Source organism: Zonotrichia albicollis, chromosome 14, assembly GCF_047830755.1.
Source record: "Zonotrichia albicollis isolate bZonAlb1 chromosome 14, bZonAlb1.hap1, whole genome shotgun sequence".
NCBI lineage: Eukaryota > Metazoa > Chordata > Aves > Passeriformes > Passerellidae > Zonotrichia > Zonotrichia albicollis.
The window spans coordinates 2,886,986-2,907,568 of NC_133832.1; the positions used below are offsets into that span (position 1 = coordinate 2,886,986).

General features: G+C 48.9%; 1 protein-coding gene across 3 annotated transcripts in view; it reads left to right on the forward strand.

Moving 5' to 3' along the window:
• LOC102066332 (vascular endothelial growth factor receptor kdr-like) overlaps positions 1 to 20,583 on the forward strand; it is a 132,674-nt gene that overhangs the window by 70,618 nt on the left and 41,473 nt on the right. For all 3 annotated transcript variants that reach the window (XM_074551742.1, XM_074551743.1, XM_074551744.1), the window contains exons 10-12: positions 4,214 to 4,364; positions 6,663 to 6,768; positions 14,357 to 14,465. In XM_074551742.1, coding sequence (XP_074407843.1) covers positions 4,214 to 4,364; positions 6,663 to 6,768; positions 14,357 to 14,465 — 366 coding nt within the window. The remainder of the gene's footprint in view (positions 1 to 4,213; positions 4,365 to 6,662; positions 6,769 to 14,356; positions 14,466 to 20,583) is intronic.

A 20,583-nucleotide genomic window follows, 5' to 3' on the forward strand; every position in this document is an offset into this window, starting at 1 on the left:
TAATGCTGATCACTTGGAAACCTGCAGTAAGCAGAAGTGCTTTTTGATTGCATTTCCCAGTGCAGCAGCAGCCAAATCTTTAGTTATTCAGGTCAGCTCTCACAGCAGCAATTGCACCTCTGCAAGGCCAGCTGGGGATACAATCACACTTGGAGGCAGAGAGGACAAAAAGCCATTTCTTTGGGTACATTTAAAGGCATCTGCACAGCCCTCCTTCCCCAGAAAGCTTTTAAGGTTTGTTTGGCTTCTGCTTGAGAGAGCTCAGCCTGGGGAGAGCCATGGCCAAGGGCTGGAGGGGCTGGGGGAGCAGGCCCGGGGAGCCACAGTGGGATAGAGAGGGAAGGAAGGGAGGGAAAGAGCTGCTCTGGCAGTGCAGGCAGAGGGATTTATACCCCCACACTGGGCATGAGCAGGGTAAGGGTTTGTGCACAGCCCCTGTGCTGCCCAGTGAGCAAATGTGAGAGAGAGAGAGGAGCTCTGCCAGGTGCACCTCAGTGATGGAAGGCTTTGGGCTCAACGCCCCTCTGCAGGCTGGAGTGAGAGCCTGTCCACAGGGGACACTGAGCAGGTGCCAGCCCTGAGGAACCAGCCAGTCTGAGCCAGTCCAAAAGGTCAGGCCCAGCACAGAAACCAGTTCTGTTCACAGCTGTTGGCACAGATTAGATCATGACTGTAGAGTTCTGAAAATATGGTGTGGGATTGGCAAGAGTGCAGGTACACCACAGCAGGGATTTTAACATTCCTTTTGTACACTCTATATTACTCTACATAAACCACCAGAAACAATGAAAATTTTCATTTAAAATTTTTTAAACTATTAAAATCGGGTTTCCATCACCCATGGAGGCAACTGCTGTAAACAGGACTTGGCCCAGCAAGGGGAAGGACAAAGCTCAGCTGCCAGCAGGGGCACAGTCAGAGGTGCAATGGCCATGGCAGTGGGCAGAGGGCTGGAAAGGTTTCACCCCAGGAAATGTCCCCCACAGGAGAACCCCACTTTCACCCCCCAAACCCTCAGTGCTCCAGGGCCAGTACCCTGCAGGGACAGGGGAGCACTGGGGCATGGGGAAGGGCCTTGGCCCTGTGCTGTACAGATGGGTCACCTGCAGGGCTGTCCCTGTTCTGTACAGCTGAGCAGGGTCACCTGCAGGGCTGTCCCTGTCCCCATCCTGTACAGGTGAGCAGGGTCACCTGCAGGGCTGTCCCTGTCCCCATCCTGTACAGCTGAGCAGGGTCACCTGCAGGGCCTGTCCCTGTCCCCATCCTGTACAGGTGAGCAGGGTCACCTGCAGGGTCTGTCTCTGTCCCCATCCTGTACAGGTGAGCAGGGTCACCTGCAGGGTCTGTCTCTGTCCTGTACAGGTGAGCAGGGTCACCTGCAGGGCTGTCCCTGTCCCCATCCTGTACAGGTGAGCAGGGTCACCTGCAGGGCTGTCCCTGTCCTGTACAGGTGAGCAGGGTCACCTGCAGGACTGTCCCTGTCCCCATCCTGTGCAGATGAGCAGGGTCACCTGCAGGGCTGTCCCTGTCCTGTACAGGTGAGCAGGGTCACCTGCAGGGCCCTGTCCCCATCCTGTACAGGTGAGCAGGGTCACCTGCAGGGCTGTCCCTGTTCTGTACAGGTGAGCAGGGTCACCTGCAGGGCTGTCCCTGTCCCCATCCTGTACAGGTGAGCAGGGTCACCTACAGGGCCCTGTCCCCATCCTGTACAGGTGAGCAGGGTCACCTGCAGGGTCCTGTCCCCATCCTGTACAGGTGAGCAGGGTCACCTGCAGGGTCTGTCCCTGTCCCCATCCTGTACAAGTGAGCAGGGTCACCTGCAGGGCCCTGTCCCCATCCTGTACAGGTGAGCAGGGTCACCTGCAGGGCCTGTCCCTGTCCCCATCCTGTACAGGTGAGCAGGGTCACCTGCAGGGCCCTGTCCCTGTCCCCATCCTGTTCAGGTGAGCAGGGTCACCTGCAGGGTCTGTCCCTGTTCTGTACAGGTGAGCAGGGTCACCTGCAGGGTGACACCACCTCCACCACCCCCTCTGCAGGGGAAAGGCACAGACACTTGGCAAAGTTCTTCAGTCCCTGAATTTGTGCCCACAATCAGGCACCACCCCACCTGTGTCATGTGGAAGACAGATGGGGAGGCGTTTCCCCTCACACTTAAAAAAATAATTGCTTGATCATAAATAATGATTATTTTGATTGATGAATCATTTGGACTCATTTTAGGTCTCAAGTCATATTTAATAGTGCTATAATTGTGGCATGAGGAATTCACTCCTCAGTCATGTATGTTCTTGTTAGAGCTGGAGCAAGTTTAATTATTATTTCTTTTTTAGAAGGACAATTTAAATGACAGTCAACCAAGAATATAGAAAAATGTGCTGATATTAAATGACTATGATCAGTCCTTGTCTCCTCATGCTCTTTCACACACACAAACACCAGTCCCCCTGCCCAAGTGTGTGAAGCTTTGTTTTTACAGCCCAAACAACAACACTTGAGTAACCTTTCACACATCACTTGTGTAACCTTTCGCGCTGAACTTGGAGTCTTTCTTCAAGTGCAATCACACTTGGGAGGTCAGGCCAGACATGTTGAGCACAGGATTTCAAATAAAAAGAGAAATGTCTGAGATAATAAAAAATGTGCTCCCCCTCCAGGGAGAATTTACAGAATTACCTTTATGATCAGAAATAATTTATTGATGGGAAATGAGATGCTAGGTAAGGAAATTCACGTTTGGTCCCAACAGTTTGTCCTGTGAGTTGCTCAGGAATCTCCAAGCATGTGGGATCCTGTGGCTCAGCTCAAGGAGAGCCACAGCAAGCAGGGGCCAGCATTTGGGTTCCTCAGGGGAAATGTTCATCAGGACCTCCTGAAGGTCCTTTGAACAGCCAGTGTTTTATGACAGGATGGGATATGACTGAGCCTACTCCAGTCAATGCTTCCATGGGGTGGAGAAGGAAATACTGATGTGTTTTCAGGCATTGGTGAGGTCAGAAGATCTTTCAGAGCCTGAACCATGAGAAATGCCAAGTGAGAGTCCCAGCAAGACACGGGATCAGCCTGGTCAGTCCTCTCCTAAGAGGGCTGGAAGACAGAAAAAAACTATTTAAAAAAAAAGAGGGAAAGGGCTCAAGATTGATGAGGTGGGCAATAGCTCATATTTACATATCTGGGGCCCTTCTGACAGCAGAAAAAATAAGTTAACCCGAAAAATAGAAATCTAATCTCCATTCACTTCCCAGCTTGTCAGAAGGCCTCAGTGCAGAGCAGCCCCTCTTGGCTGCACAGGGGTGTCCCACAGAGGGACCCCACCAATAAATCTGTTTGATTTCCTGTTATGAGAAGCAGACAAAGAGATATGGCCAGGGATGGGCAGAGCTGTCTGCACAAGGGAAGAGCCTGTGCTTTCACCCCAGCCCCAAAGCCACCCTGTGTGAGGTTAGTGAAAGTTCAGTTCACTTTGGGGCTTTTTTCCCGTTCTCTCTCCTTTCGTGCCTTCCCGTGGGAGCTGCAAGGAGACAGGACAAAGCATTTCTTTCCTGCTGGCAACGAGCAGCCCTGAAAGTGTCACAAAAAGTTTGCTCTTGAGAGATTTCCAGTCTGAGGGTGTGATCTTGTGGCCCCTCCAGATGTGAGTAATGCCGTGACATTTTTAATGGCATTCACCGTGCTTGGTGAGAATTTCTTGGCATTTCTCTCCAAGTGTTTTCCCCACACCACTCTTTCCTCACTGTCTTCTCCCCTCCATCCAGTGCACATTACACACATAGAAAAGGAAAGATTCCAGGTGAAAAAGATGTTTTTTCCCAAAACCCTGAGGACCTGGTGACTTTCAAGCAGCTGCTTGTAAAGGTTCCTCTCAGGAAGGGACATCACCCCTCCAATTCCACTTTGCCACACTCCAGGACTGATCCTGATCCTGCAGCCAAGACGTGACCAAGAGATGTTCCATGGCATGAATTTTCCAGAATTTCAGCAGGTCCCCAACAACGCTTGAAAGGGATTAGGATGAATGTGGTAGCATTGCAATGTGTTTTGTGACATAGCACAACCAACACCCTTGTTTCTGTGAAGGAATATTTTCAGAACTGCTGGGAATTCCCTAGAACATCAGGAGCCTCACTGGATCATCACTTCTCCCAGCAAAATGTTGCAAAACCTTTTATGGATGTAAATTTGCTCATTTGAATTTTGTGGGTTTTTTTGTCTTTAGAGAGACCCAAGATCTATGAAAAGGAAACAGATTTTCATAAGGTTGTGAAGGTGGAATTGAGAAGCAAACACAAAATCCAGTGCACAGCAAGTGGGAATCCTGAGCCAAGGATTGAGTGGAAGTGGCAGCCCTGCAGCCTCACAGGCACCCTGTAAGTGACTTCCTTATGGATGAACATGCTCCTGAATTGTTGGGTATCCATCCTAATTATCTGAGCTAAAATCACAAGTAGAGTGAAGATCTCCAGGGTTCTGAGCCCAGCTGGTGTCTGGTTGTTTGTGCACCTTGTGTATTACCTGAATTGTGTTAAATAAGTTTAAAGGGATTAAAGATCATTGAATTTTCCTTCACCTTGACCAGCAATGCCCCTCTGACTTTCCTTAGCCCTGCTGAATGCTGTGAATATTTGACAAAGGAAATCCAGCAGGATGTGTGGGCAGATCTAACACACTTTTTCCAGACAAAGCTGCTGAAGGCTTGGCTTCCTTAAATCCATATGGGATTCATGGCACTTCCCAAGGGCTGTCTTCACTCTGCAATCTGGGCTCAGCCTCCTGTGGTGTTCCTGAAGCTGGGGGAGGAATTGTGTCTTACTGGGGACCCTTCTGTGCTGCAGGCTGAGGTGTGAACACGCAGCAAAGTCACTGGGGCAGAGCTGCCAGAGAGAAAGGAGCCAGGGAACACCAGGATGCCTTTGGGGGTTTGCCTGAGGAGACTTTCCCTTTGCTCCTGCAGCTCCCTGAGCACAGGGGTCTGCAGAGAGAGGCCTGGGCTGGTGCCCATCACTTCCCTGGTAGCCCCTGGGCACATGCAGGAGCCAGTTCTGCACAGTTCTGACACTTCAGCTCCTCCCTGCAGTGAGAGGGGTGAAATGAGCTTCTCCACCCTTTATAAAAATGAAGACAGATCTAGAAAGCAAGGGAGAAAATTCCTGGATAGTGGATTGCTTATTTTCTCACTCATTTGTTGCTGTGAATGGCAAGCCATGAGACAGGAAAATCAGGATTTCTGTACAGCACAGGGATGTTGGGTGGTGCAGCCTGAGCTTGGGAGTGCCCAGGGAGGCATCCCCAGTTACTCTGCTCCTAAAGGAATCACCTCAGGGGTCTCATGGCTTTGGGCACTGCAGGGCAGCAGGAGGCACAGGGCTCTGCCTGGGAGGAGTTCAATGAAACCAGGGTGGAAACACCACATGGAAACAGCTTCTGCATCCTCTAGGAAAACCACAGAGGTGACCTGAAATCTTTTCCAGACCTCTCTGTCTAGGAGGAGAGAATTGGCCATGAGTGCTGAATTCAGCCAGATCCAAACCAGTGACCTGGTGGCAAAGGACCTCACATAACCCTTGCTGCAGCTTTCTGGCTCTCTGATCTTATCAATTTAAATACAATTGCAGAGTGGCTCTACCTCTGCTGGCCCCAGGGGCAGCCTTATCTTGCTGCAGCAGAAGCTGGAGGAGGATTCCTGTGGGAAATGACACAGCCCCCATTTCCTTCTGTTGTCTGACTTCCTCTCTCTCTCTCTTTCTCTCCCCCCACTCTGCCTCAGCAGTGCCCTTTGAATCCCTGAGCACCAGCATTGTTCCTTAGAGCTGGGATGTGATTTTACTTCCTCTGAGCTTTCCCCCTTCATCCTCAGGACAGGACTGTGCCTTGCAGGAAGTCCCTCAAGATCTTCTAATGAGGCCCCTCTGAGAGCACCAAACCCTCCCCTGGCCCAGGGTGTTGCCCCTGTGCTTTGTGTGGCTTTGGCAAAGGCATGGCTGATTTGTGGAGGGATTTTCTGCAGCATCAGCCCTGTCAAAGTCCATTTTACCTCCTGAGACCCCGTGGCGGGCTCAAAGCCTCTGCATTTTTAGCAATGAGAAGAGCTGTGTCTCTGCTTAGTGCAGTTGGACCTTCCCACGTGATGTGTTCCACACTCTGCTCCTTGCCCATCTTCCAAAATGAAGATTGAAAAGTGTCTTCTGTGGAATGTGCAACATTAAAGGGGCCTTCTTTATTTATTTATAAAATATTTATCCCTTCTACTCCCTCAGCCCACACTTCCTGTTGGAAGCTGAGCACAGCAGACACTCAGCAACATCCACCTCCCCTCAGTTTGGAGTGACTGGCATTTTGAATTTGGAAATATAACTTATATTAGCCAGATAAAACTCACATGATTTAATTAATTGCCCAGTATTTTCCATTTCTAAACTTTGCAAAGATTGGGGAGTTCATTGCTGGTCATGCACTGATTTTGTTTGCCTCTGTCAAGGTGCCTTGTAAATAATTTGGAAATGTCGCAAAGAAGGAATGGAGGAATTTCACAAAGATGTAACAGACTCCAGCAGCAACAGTTCTTAGGAGTATTTAAGACCAAAGATTATTGTCTAAAATTGACATTTTCTCACTCCAATACACCTCCCTGCTTACCTTGAACACCATCTCTGCTTTTCCACCTCCAGGTGCAATCCTGAGGGGCCAAAACTTGTGGTTTCAGAGAACACAGTCATAGGAAACAAGATCAGGAGCATTGAGAACATCCCCATGAGGCAGGGGGATAAACCAAAGGTATGTGTGGGATGGGATGGGATGGGATGGGATGGGATGGGATGGGATGGGATGGGATGGGATGGGATGGGATGGGATGGGATGGGATGATGTCAGGGATGCTCACCCCCAGCTTGTGGTTCCCAAGCTGCTGAGGATTCTTTGCATGCTTGGAATTCCCCAGTGCTGGGATCATCCCAGATCTCTGCTGTTTAAGTTCACAAGTGCTGAGGTTTGGGAATGATGTCACCCACCCTATTTAAACTCTCCCAAGGCTTTTGGGTCAAAATCTTCTGTGACTCCCTCAGTCTTGAGAAAGTATGAGAATGGTTCAGTTCAAGGGGTGCTGTGATGTGAACGCTGATAAGGACTCTGAGTTCATGAAACACTTGGGGAGTTGTTGGTCCTGTCCCCCTTTGTCCTGTCCCCCTTTGTCCTGCCCCTCTTTGTCCTGCCCTGTTTCCTCCACTCCCAGGTGTGGTCACAGTGCCACAGGTGCCTGCTCTGATTTCCAGTGTGCAGCTCTCAGCTTGAAGCCACTTCCCTGGAACAATGAAGGAGGGAGAACCTTCCTTGGACACTTCCCTGCCTGCTCCCCCTTCCAACAGCCCTGGGATCACCCTGCCTGTGTGAATGCAGAGATCCCAGTGGGATTCCCTGTTCAGTCTCCCCAGGTGCCTGTGGTGACACTGGCTGGCGTTCCACACGTCCAGGCTGGGAATGTGCTGTGGATTTGGGGCCTCCTGGCTCTGCTGGGCTCTGGCTGGGATCACCTGCTGGACTTGCAGTGGGTTTGCAGCTCCAGGTTTGGAGGTGGATGTCCCAGATGGTTCAGTGTCTGATCCTGCAGGGTGCTGGATCCAGTCCTGGCTCAGCTTTGAGCACAGGAGAATCCTTGAGTTAGTCCCGTGCTTAAAGTTAAGCACAAAGCTAAAGTGCTCTCCTGGCCTGGCTCCAGACTAAATCAGCATCTGGCAGGATCAGTGCCTCAGCCATCTGCTCTTTCTCAGGAGACTTTCCAGTTCTAAACATAATCCAAACCAGAGCTCTGAAAACATGGAGCTTGGGCTGGGAAGGAGAAAATCAGTGTTCACCTCCCATTCCTGAGTTTTTCCATTGCTGGGAGATATTTATAAATTGGATTTATTTAGATGGCATAGTGCCCCTTAAGCTCTGGCTTTAATGTATTCTTTAAGAATTTTACATCATAGGTAAAAGCAACCCCCTAAAAGTGCTAATTATTTATAAAAATGGAGGTTGGTGACATTTACCTTCAAAGTTTCTTCTTTTTCTAAGACTTTTTGGTTGCTGCATGGGCTGACAAGAGCTTTGAGACTCTCAGAGCTACTGTTTCTCTCCATATATATATATAATCAACTTTTACATATTTCATTACTAAAGTTAGGAGCTACATAATTTTACAATTTATAGCATACTCATTCTTTTTCTGCCTGGCTGAAAACACAGTCTGAGGTGCTTCCTATTAACTTTTATGTCCTGATTAAGATTTATTCAAATTAATATAACTAAATTCTAGGAATCTCAGGTTTCACTCCCTGCTTACATTGCAGACAGTTCCTCTCCTTCCCCCTTTCTGAAGTTCCAGACTGTGATAATTGGAGTCTTTATATTATAGAATATAATTTTTTTAAAGTCTCTGAGGAAAAAGGAACGGAACAGACAGGAACCAGCCCAATCCATTCCCACCATGTCCCAGCAAGTAATTCACCTACACTGACCAAGGAGATGAAAAAATAAAGATGCTGGAGGCTGAGCTTTCAGGAGCTTTGTTAGGAACTGGGATTAGCTGAGGTTGGGGATTTTCCTGTGGGATTTGAGCTGTCCCATGGGCACTGGAGTTCCAGAAGGTGGAATTCATCTGGGCTCTAGGATTTGTCAGCACCCAAGAGTTCACCCTTGGGAGCTGAGGCAATAAAAGCTGGTCCAGCCACATGTGGAAACTTGCATTAACTGTTTAGAGCTGCTAAAAATATGGAATAACTCCCCTGGAATCACCAGATCCAGAAGTTTGCCCAAAGCAAGCTGGCAGGGCAGCAAGCACAGGTTTTTCCTGCAAACCCCTGGTGCTCTTTGATCACATGAAGCTCTTCAGACATCTCCTGACAGAAGTGCCATGTAAAATTGAGCTCTCCTGCCATCATCCTCATCATGATTATTCCATGAGTGTTCCACAGACAGAGAAGTGGATTTCAGCTCCTCCTGCCTTCCTAAGCCTGAATCTCACTCCTGAGGAGAAGCATGAGGTTATGGTTCAGGTATTGATGCACTTCAGTGAAGTTTTGGTCCAACAGTGACCAATGAAATGGTCACACAGTTGAGGCAGTTGCACTGTGATAGTTTCATTTTCCCTGGGGTTTGGAGTCCACCCTGAGCTCCTCACTTTGGGAGTTAAAGCACTGCAGGGCTCCTCTGAATCTGCTTTTTCACACCAGGTGTAACACCCGTGACTGCAGGAATTGCCTGACTTTTCAAGTCACAAGGAGCTAGGTTGCTATTTTATTTTCTTTCCTGTTAGCAAAATAACAAACTGGCCTGAGCTTGGGACCAGGAGAAGGGAATAGCAAGACTCATGCATAATTCAGCTCTCTCTGGGGGGTTCATCTCTTTTCTCCCTTTCATGTCTATATGAGAGTGGCCAGGCCACGTGGGTGTTTCTGCTGGTGAAATTCACAACTGCTCAAGAAAACTGACCCAAAAATGCCAAGTTTAGACCTCCTGAAAGAACAAAAAGTCTCCACTAGAGCTGTGGGATGTGTGTGGTGAGAAGTGTGTGAGCAGCTCAGGCAGGCTGTTCAAATCTGTCACTTCCAGGAGCTTCTCCAGCCCTGTCACCCCAGGCTGTGCCAGGAAGGGGACAGCACAGGGACAGGGTTGGGACACTGCAGCCACTCCCTGGGGTCAGCCCGGGTGTGTCAGGCACTGCCCAGGCACAGGAGCTGTCCTTGGTGGGTCTGGTGAGAGCCTGGCCAGCAGCAGAGACAGCAGAACTGCCCTTTGTCAAATTCCCTGACTTCCTAAATTCACAACCACTCAGGAAAACCGACCCAAAAAAGCCAATTTTTGACCTCCTGAAGGAACAACAAAACCAAAAACTCTGCAGTCACTGGAGGAAGGAGCAGGGGTGGTGATTGCTCAGGACCAGGCAGGATTTACCCACCTGCTCCAGGGGCTGGAGGGTGATCAGTCCCTCCAGGCCACAGTTAACCCCAGTCCCCAGCCCAGCCCAGCAGCTTCCCTGACCTCCCAGCTCTGCTCACCCCAAGGAAGGCACTGGCTGCTCCCCTTCCCCTTTCCCAGCCCCTGCCAGAGATGGGAGCAAGGCTGGCAGTTCTCAGGCAGCCCCAGCCTCTCTCCTCACTCATGCTCAGCCCATCCTTTAGCATGTTTTGAGTGAATGAACTCCAGCCCTGGCTCAGCACTGTCAGGCTGTGCAAACAAGTGCTGTGTGTGCCACTCCAGAGGATGGATTAGCAGTGAGCTGAGTGCTTTCTGTGCAGGCTCCCTGCTCAAGTTCTGTAATTCCATCTCCCTGCAGCCACCTCCAGCCCAGCCCTGCCACAGTCAGACAGCTGAGAAGTTTTCCACCCACGTTTTGCTCTCCTCATCCTGCCCACGGAGAGCTAACGAAGTGAAAGAAGAAGGATTGTTAACTGCAGCTCTGGGGTGGGGAGGGGTAGACAAAGGAAAGAGAAAGCAAGCAATAACAAGAGATATTAATTCATGCTGGCTCCAGCCTAAGAAAGGTCTCGTTGCTCTGTCCTTACTACAAGATGTCTTAAAACACTCACAGTGCATGGCTGGGGAATGTTATTTGGCTGCTTCTAAAATAACTTATTTTTATCAGTTTGAGAACATTACATATGGACTTTATTGCACTACTCCATCAGGAGTTTTCCCAGCAGCAAGCTCTATTTACTTGTCAGAGCTGTTCTTCAGAAATCATTCATTTTATTCCTTTGATTATTGAGCTTTAAACTTAGTTTATTCTTTCCTAGTAATTATTTATTAGCTAATAATCCCTTCCTTGGGCTGGCAGTATTGGGTGGCCTTTAGGTTAAGTCATAGGAAATGGAGTCCTTAATTCCAAATCCAGCCCAGGCAACGCAGGGATGTGTCTGGTTTGCAGTGAACTCCCAGAATCCCATCTAGGAAGATGTCTAGACACGACATGCCAATAATTTGTTATTAATTAGCCTCGTGCCTGCACTGCCTGCACAGGAGCTGAGGGTGGGACAGCCCCTTGTCACTGCTGCTCACAGGGCCAGGGAAGCTGGAAACTGCACATTTCCAGGCTCTGAATAGTTCCTTGATGGCATTTTCAGTGCAGAGGCACAAAATTTTAAGGCAATTGCAGGTTTCCCATCAATCATTATCCAGCTCAGCAGAGAGTGCTGCACTCTGGGTTTTCTGAGAAGCAGCTGTGGGGTGAGCCCGGCCTTGATCATGGACTCAGTCCCAGAGGGGTTTGGGGTGTGAGGGACTCAGAGACCCCCCCAGTGCCACCCCTGCCATGGCAGGGACACCTCCCACTGTCCCAGGTTCTCTTGGGCACTGCCAGGGATCCAGGGTGGGCACCTGTGCCAGGGCCTGTCCACCCTGTCAGGGAACAATTCCCAATTCCCAATATCCCATCCATCCCTGCCCTCTGGCACTGGGAGCCATTCCCTGGCTCCTGTCCCTCCATCCTTGTCCCCAGTCCCTCTGCAGCTCTCCTGGAGCCCCTTCAGGCCCTGGCAGGGCTCTGAGCCCTCCCTGGAGCTGCTCCTGTCCAGGTGAGCACCCCCAGCTCTCCCAGCCTGGCTCCAGCCCTGCAGCAGCTCTGTGGTCTCCTCTGGACTCACTCCAACATGTCTCCGGCTTTTCTACCCTGGCTACGATTCCAGGAGTGGAAAATACTTCTCCAGGTGCAGAGACTGAGCACACACAGGGATTATCCCCTCAGAATTTTTCCACTGTCTGCTAAAGGTCCCCAGATTCTGGGACTGTGCTCCAACAGTTTGCACTGTTAATAATGGGAAAAGATCCCTGAGTTTGGGTGCTCAAGTTGAAACCATTTTTTCATTAAGGATGGCATTTATAAGAAAAAAATCCTTATCCCAACCTGCCACTGTGACCAAACACACACAGATTTCAAATTTCAGCTACCAAACCAACCAGGATTAGGTTAGTTTGACCACTGAGAACTTTACTTCAGATGTTGGAAAGATAACTGGGCTCCCAGGCTGAGGGATTTACCCAGGAGCACACAGCTGGAGTGAAAGGTTGATATAGAATGATTGCAAGGGATTCATTTTACAAGAAAATCACTCAAAATCCTGAATTGCCAGCTCTGGGATCACATGTAGGTCTCTGCTGGGTGCTGTTGGTTTAAAAGTCACAGTTTGGAGGGCTCTGGGAGGTGCCAGCTGTGGGCCCAGGCAGGGAAGTGCCTGATCTCTGGAGCCACGTGTGTAAGGGTTTGGGATCCAAGTGCACAACAGTGACCAGAGCATCCAAACAAGACAATTACTTTCTCTCTATTCCTCAGTAGTTTGGTTTGGGTTTGTTTTTTTTCTCTATTTCTCAGTAGTTTTGTTCCCCCGAGAATTTGTCCCCAGATTGTTTCCCACTGTCATTTACCATCTTTTTCACCTTCATATCTAGACACAACTGAGATTAGCTCCAATGAGGTCTCAGGATAGCTATTTGCTCTTTTTTTTTTCTTTTTCTGTTTTCCCACTGTCCTGCCAGACTTTTCCTGAGTTATGGAGCTGGAGATATCAGCATCTGTCTGTGTGTGTGCTCATGAGCATTTACCTCTGGGCCACCAAGCAGCTTGAGGCATTGCATCAGTGTTTAGAAGAGCCACAGTGTCACCCCTAACACTTTGGACATGTCCCAGAATGGATATTTTATGATTTTGCCTGGCTCTGCAGTGTTATCCTGCACTTCCCAGCTAGAGCTGTCACTTAGGAAGACTAATTGCTGTTAAAAGCTGTCCAAATGTATCCCGTCCTGTCCTCAGCACGTACATTTATATTGGCTTTTGCTTTTCCCAAACATGAAATGCTCAGCTCCAGCAGCCATGAGGAGGGGGATGTTGGTCCTGGTTTAGCAGGAATTCCAGAGTGCTGCTCAGGGCTCTGGATATGAGCTCCTTCCCAGCCCATGGCTCTGGGCCACTGCTCCGGACCAGGCTGCTCCTATGGCGAGGCTGGTTTTATAGCCAAGGCAGAGCTCTTTTCACATCATAAATCACTCAGGACTGCACAGCTCTTGCTGTGCTGGTCACCAGAGGGAGTTGGGTTTGCTGCTTTCCTTTTGCACCCCTAAATTTGGGGGTTCCCCATTCTTACCATGAAAAGTAAAGACTTTTCCACTCAGCCCTTATTCTGCTGCAAATGCTCACCATCACAATGGCAAATGCACATGGGATCAAAACCTTTGGAACTCATTTCCCTGCAGGATTTAAAGTGCCAGATCTCAGCAAATCTTAAATAACTCAGAAAATTCATCCCACACAGCTCTAGACACTCTCATAGGGCAGCTTTAGGAGGGGTAAAGGAATGTCTTGTGTGAGTTTAGTTTAGGATATTAAAAAGAAAGTCCAGAGATGCTTCTGTGCACTTCAAAGAGCTCTCTGGAGATAAGGACAAAGGGCCAGAGGGTGTTATAAGTTTTGATTCTCAAAGGCCTTAGAGAGGATGGCAAAGAAAGTGATATTTGTTCCAAATGTGAGGGCTCAGAGCTCCTCAGGTGAATGGCTGCAGGGGAAGCAGAGGAATCCTGCAGGAACATCTCTGTCTTGGTGGCTCAGGGCCTGTTTTCCTGCTCCCACTCCAAAGGAATACAAGGAATAATTAAAGGCTTGGTCTGTGGATGTTCCTGTGGGAGCCTGAGAGGCTGCACTGACAGGGACAGGGTACATGGCTGGGCCTTGGCAGGTTTAAGGAGCACAAGTTCTTAAGGAGCTCAGCCCCAGGAGTGACAGAACCCCCTCCTGTTCTGATGTGGTGAAGCTCAGGACAAGTGCTCCTACCTTCCCCACAATTCTCCCTTTCTGTATTTGCCAAATGTTCCAGCCCTGGCAGCTTCTGCAGAGCTCCCTCCTCACTGAACCACTCCTGTGCAGCTCCAAGGAAGGGTTTGGGATCAAGGGGCTCCCAGCACAAAGCGACCACATCATTCCCTCCCTTCTCTGAGGGGAAAAACAAAATGCTGCAATATTGTACCACATCCATAGGAATTACCTATGGATATGTGGATATTCCCCACACAGCCCAGAGCTGAAAAGCAGCAAAGGGAAGAGATGGCTGTGGGACTGTGTTTGGATGGATCCTCCAGGCCCTTCCCTTCATCTTTCTCCTTGATGTTGTCCCACAAAGACCTTGGCAGGTCCCTGTTTTTCATGGGTAAGACAGGGAAAAAGGAGGGTAAGGTTTAGGAATGAGGGAAGGGAATTAGTTGGGCTGAGATGCTGAGAGACAAAAACCAAGTAGCAGCACTTGTCTGGGACTTTCACCCATTATTAACTAGAAACAACTTTCCTAACAGCTTTTCTGCCCTCACCCACCCTCAGAGGCATTCCTTGTGTTCTGTCTGTGGGCAGGTGGTGAGCACCCTCAGCACGGAGGACAGCAGTGCCTCGGGGGTCTATTACTGCGTGGCTGCCAACAAGGTAGGCGAGGAGGAGCGGAGCATCGCCTTCTACGTGTCAGGTGAGCACCAACACCTCCCCACGGGCACTGCTGCTGCTCTCAGCTCCCTGGGAGCCTGCTGAGGGCTGCTTCAGGCTCCTGGCCATCCCTGTGTGTTGTTTTGTTGGAGCAGTCCCAGGCTCCTCACCCCACCCAAGGCAGGTTGGACGTGTCCAGCCCCGATGGCTCTTTGCCCTTTGCAGCTGCAGCCCCAAGTCCCTCTCTGTGCCTTAAAGCAGCACTGGTGACATTTGAGAGCTGTCCTTGGGAAACCTCTGGCAAAGCTGAAGCCTTTGTGGTGTTCAGAGGCCTGGAGCCTGTCCCTGAGCCGGGAGAAGGGTTGTTCCCCAAGGAAATCAGCAGGCACACAAAGGTGAGCAAGGCCAGGATGCAGCCTGGTCCAGGCTGGTGGCACTGTGACATTGGAGCCCTGCCTGGGCCTCTGCAGTGCCCTTGGTGCAGGGAGGAGGTTCTCCAAAGAACACAAATCCAAACAAATATCCACTTAACCTTTCAGCACAGGGATTCTTTAGCAGTGAGATCAACATCTACATCATGCTTTCAGGAGAGATGGCAGTTCAAAAGGAGAGGAGAGTCCAGGGACAGCCTCGTTCAAGAGCTCACCCAGAACAAACTGAAACGTTTCTGTGCTCACTTTCTGGATGAGTGGATGCTGGCTGCCAGGATTTGCATCAAAATATCGATTTTTAGAACAAAGAGTGCAGAAGTGTCCTGGAAAGTAAATGTCTGATTCTCACTGCTTGGTTCTTTGCCCATGAACAAATTGAGAGGGCAGAGCTCGCTCGTGGCAGGGATCTGCACTCCTGTGCCTCTCCTCCCTCCTGGCTTGTTTGACTCCATTGCTCCAAAGGAATCCAGCACCTTTCAAATCCCTCCAGCCAAAAAAGGGCTCACCAAACACTGTTCCCATTGGTGTTACACAATGCCAACAGAAAAATGCCATCCAACAATAATGAAGCAGGAGCCATGGAGGGCAAAGATTTCACCTCCATTAGAGGTGACAGGAGACAGGAGATGCTTTCAGCCTCCAAAAGATATTTCCCAACATTGTAACTCTCATTTACTCAGGGAAATGCCCTTCAAGGTGCATCTTTGGGAGACACAGCTCAGGTATAAGAGGACCCTAGGATGTCCAAGGCAGGCTGAAGACCAGCCATTAATTTTCCACCTCACCCCTTCCAAGTGTTGTGTCCTGCTGGGAATTCTGCCAGCTGCTGTGTCTGGGTGGGTTATCCAACTGAACACAGAACTGCACACTGGTGACTAAACCCAAAGAAATAAGCCAGGAGCATAAGGTCAGATCCAAAGGGTTAGATCATCCATGCACCTTGCACAACTCTGGTTTATTTTAATTATAAAGTTATGTAGGGTTTTTTTTTTCCGCCCACAGTGAGGTAATATTTCAAATTTTTTATTTGAAGATCCATCTAGCAATGTTTTGAGACACAAGTGGTTTAATCATGCAGTTTGAATGATGAAGGAAATGAATCACTGGGTGAAATTACTGACAGTGGTTCTGGTGGGGATGTCTCCATTCACCCAAGCAGAGCAGGAGGTGAACAGGCAGATGTGTTCCAGCCTGGGAAGGAAAACTGGGAGTCTGCACCACTCTGGGGAAGAGGCAAATGCTGACCAAGCATGACTGGCTTTTGGAAGTGCTGTATTTAAAAATAGTTGTGTTTATGGATTAGAAAGGAATGAAAACTTTCTAAATGTGGCTGTCCTGGTGCTAAACTAGGTCATGCTGCAGCAGTGAGCAGCAGCAGTGCCTGCTGTGGGCTTCCTCCATGGAGGGTCCTCTCTGAGAGCTCCAGCAGGGCCAGGCTGTGGGCACAGCTCTGCAGGTCACCCTCACACCTGGAACAGCTGGAGCAGCTCCAGGTTACTGTGCCCAGGAGCTTTCTCCTGTCTCAGTGTTGAGGGACATCCAGGGACGGCCTGAGAGGTTCCAGGCAGAGAAGGCCCCACAGCACAAGGCTCTGAGCTGGTCACTTTATGGGTGTGAGGAGGTTCATTGTGGGCAGGTCAAAGCTCAGGGCTGAGCTGAAGGCTGGGGTAAGAGCTTGAGAGCACGAGCCACATGTGAAACTTTGGGGCATTTGGGAAATGTTTGTAGCATTTCACAGCTCTCTGCAAAGCAGCTCCAAGTGTGGCACCCCTCCATTCATTCAGCAATTTGCTGATTTTAAAGACCTGCTCTCCCCTTGTCTCCTACCAACAAACCAGCAGCTGCTCCTTGAGCTGCTTTCAGACCTTCTGGCTGAACTGGAATTAACTCACTTGTCCCTGGTGATAAATCTGAGGATGGCACAGAGACTGAACTCCCTGAAATCCCTGTTCCACTGGGGCAGGGCTGAGATGTTTTCCCAGGACATGGCAGAGTGTTCCACACTTCCTCAGGTGTTGTCCAGGCTGCTCTCTGGGGATGTGCTCACTTCAGTCTGATGTTTTCACCACCACAACCTTCATTTCAGAAAAATTAATTTATCCCTGTGGAATAATTGTCAGCAACCATTTTGTTCTTCCACTGCAGAACCCCCACAAAAACTCCCACGGACACCAGAATTAGCACTGGGCTCTATTTTTAAATCATTTCTCTGCCAGCAGAGTTCATTTCATGAGGGGTCAGCAGGGTTTGGAGATCACTCAGAATCCAAACCTTATAAGGGGTCCAGAGTGATGAGAAATCTCATGATGCAGTGGCAGCCCCTCCTGCAGATGTCCTGGCTGTCCCTGTCCCTCTGCAGTCTCTCCTGAAGGCATTTATCCATCGTGTCCTGGCCCAACTCCTACTCCAGGATTTTTGTTTTGTGTCAATCCAATCAAGATTTGACCCCTGCCTGCCTTTCCCACCCCTGCTCTGACTGCAGAGTTCCCATTTAAGCCTTGGGTGAGCCACCAGATGCTCAGAGATGTCATTGTCCAGCTCCAAAGGACATTCCCAGCAGGCTGCAAACTCCCCAGTGCAGGGAAAAGCTGCCCTGGTGTCTCCTGCAGGGATTCTCTGCCATGGACAAGTGTCACTTAATGTCATTTAATGTCATTTAATGTCTAATCTCTGCTCTGCACCTTGGAAAGGGCAGCTCCACAGAGCTGCAGGTCCAGAGTAAATCAAATTCCAGCCTTTGTCTGACTGCACCGCGTTCAGCAAACTGGGATCCCACCCATCTGAAAACTCAGAATGTTCTGGGAATATAAATGAATTATGATAAGAATAACAAATAATAACCATAGCCCTTTTTTCAAGGGTTTATCTGATTGCCAAAACAACTGAGAAAAATGGAGTTAAAGATTTCTGCCCGAAAGAAAATATTGCATTTCCAGCAGGAGATAAAAATCTGCTCTCAGATAGCAGAACAATGGATGAGCCGGGCTGTTCTAGGAGTTTGTGCCACTCCAAACTGCTCATTCCCAGGTGTTGACAGGATTTCTGACAAGCACCACTGCTCCACATAGAGGGGCTCCCCATTCCTGGTGTACCCCCCCTGCCAGGCCCAGGCTGGAATTTGGGTAAGAGCAGAAGTTTTGAATTACACAGATTATTGTGCAAAGCACAGGAAATTAAAAACAATTAATTCCTTGTAAATACAAATGGAGCCAGCCTTGCCTTTGATTTATGCTGCCTTTTTACCTCCCCCCAATGTCTCCTTTCCCTCTTTTGCCATGGAATCCCACACGGTGGAGAGGGAAATTCGCAGCTACTATGCTGTAACCCAACACCAGAGACAAATGTTTGGTGACTGCTGATAAAAGGGAAAAGGCCCCGTGGTGCATTCTTTCAGCCAACTTATTAGGAGCCTTCTAAAACACAGTATCTGTTCAGAGAAAGGAAGTTAATCACTGCTCAGGTTCAGGATTATGTAAGCAAAGCTGTCTGAGAGATGAACTGACTTGAAATGTGCTCTCCAAGCTGCACTCACTCCCCTGATAATCCAGGTAGGAGGAGAAAAGAGAGAGGAGAGCATGAAAAGATAGAGCAGAGCAACTTCTTTTTTCCTCTCTTTTTCCTTCCACTGCAATGAAAATTAATGAATATTCTATTGGAGCCGAAAGAGCTGCTTGAAAGGCAAACAAGATGGGAGAGAATAGCACAGGTTCCAGCTAAAAATATTCAAAATGCTAAATAAAAAATGTCAGGAGAAGGAATGATAAGAAAAACAAGCCGGGCCTCTGCTCCCAGAATGTTAAGTTGGTAGAAAAAAAAAAAAAAAAACCCTGGAAACTTTCAAGTCCAGCAACAAAGCAAAACTATGGAGCATCCTTCAAAACTCAGGGCTTGGGAATGGACACATCCCATTTATTGGGAATTTGCACCAAAATCTGCAGCCCAAGCTGTGCCATGCCCCAGGCAGGCTTATCCCAAGGGATGCTGCACTTGTTCATGTTTTGGCTGGAGAGATTCAGGAGATGTGAAATGCTGCTCGTGTCTCACTGGCTCTCAGTTTGCCCTTTTGGGGAGGCCTGGGTGGCCTCAGACATTCCCCCATGTGGATAAGCAGGATTTGGACATGTTGGAAGCCCAGGACATCAGGAGTGAGCAGTGTCACACAAGGCAGCCCGAGCACACAGCTGGCACCAAGAGAGAGCAACTGAGCCCAACAACACCCTGCAGAGAGAGCAAACTGCAACTCCAGCACAAGGAAATGAGAGAAAAATAACAATTTCCACAGCTGTGGCCTGAGGGGGTCTCTTCTCTTTTTGGATCTTTTGTGAAATATTTCTGGTGCCAGTCTTTAAAAACCATGAAGCAAAAGCTCATGGGTTCTACTCCAGATGACTTGGGAAGAAGAGAGACTTTTTAATCACCTCTGAAAGCTCCTCCAGGGCTCTGTATTTTATAGAATGTGTGCTTTATTATAAGGCAGATTGGTTATTTCAGCAGCCTCACTGTTTCTGCTCAGCTGCAGCTCCTGCAGAACTTTCTGCACTGGGAGCCCCTGGGCAGGTTCCAGGTGGAATGTGCAGATGGCAGATGCAGTGCACACTTGTTCTGCTTTAACTCCTGGCCCTCTCAGAGTCCCACCAGCTCATCCTGGCTTGAGGAAGCATCTTACCAACAGCCTGGCACTGAATCATTTCTCAGATTTAGGGCAAACCTGGTCCTGTTCAGAAAGTGGCCCAGAGTGAGCCCTGCCAAGGGTCCAATCCCTGCTAACACTGATAAGAGGTTCCTCACAACTCTCAGTTGCTTGAAATCCTGACCTAACAGACAGCAGAATAATTCCAGATCACTGTGGGAATCCATGAGCTTTCATTCAGATGGACAGAGCCCTAAAATTCATAAAACCTAAAGGCAATAAAGTATCTTCCAGCCCCAATGTACTTGCAGGTCTCTGGCAGCTACTGCAGTTTTTCTTGTTTTCAAATGGATTCAGCTTGCCACTTCAGGAAAAATTGTTTTTCTTTAATTTATTTTTTTTCTGGAGTGAAAAGTTACTAAAAATGTACCAAGAAACAGCTCACTGTTTCATGGTCAGAGTCATGACTCAGAGTACTTCTCTGCTAAATATAAGGCCTCAAGGATTTAGACATCATTAGATCAGTTAATCCATCAGTGATCAAGTAAATATCCAGCATTCACATTGATGGAAATAAATATTGGCACAGTTGGAATAAGAGAGAGCTGAGGAGTCTGTTCAGTGGGGAAGAAGGTGTTGCTCCTGAGGGATGGGAATGGTTCCTTTATTCCTCTGCAATTAATACTTTCCAGCCCTGATTGTGGAGAGGGAAGAGCTCACAAACACATTCATCTACTCGGATAAAAGCAACTCCTGATTAAACTCTCTCAGTCCATTAACTCCTTCTATTTATAAGCTTTCAATTCATTACTTTAGAATGCTGAGGGCTGGACTAGCACAGGTTAGCACTGGGCAGTGAGAGGAACTTTCACTTCCCTAATTCCCAGCTCCAGGGCCTGTTTTCACATTTCCATGACTGAGGGAGCTGGGGTTGTTTATCCTGGAGAAAAGGAGGCTCAGGGGTGTCCTCATCGCTCTGCACAGCTCCTGAAAGGTGCCTGTGCTCAGCTGGGGCTGGGCTCTGTCTCCAAGAACTGACAGTCTCAAGGACTGCACCAAGGAAATACAGGTTGGATGTTAGGAAGAAGTTTTTTACAGAA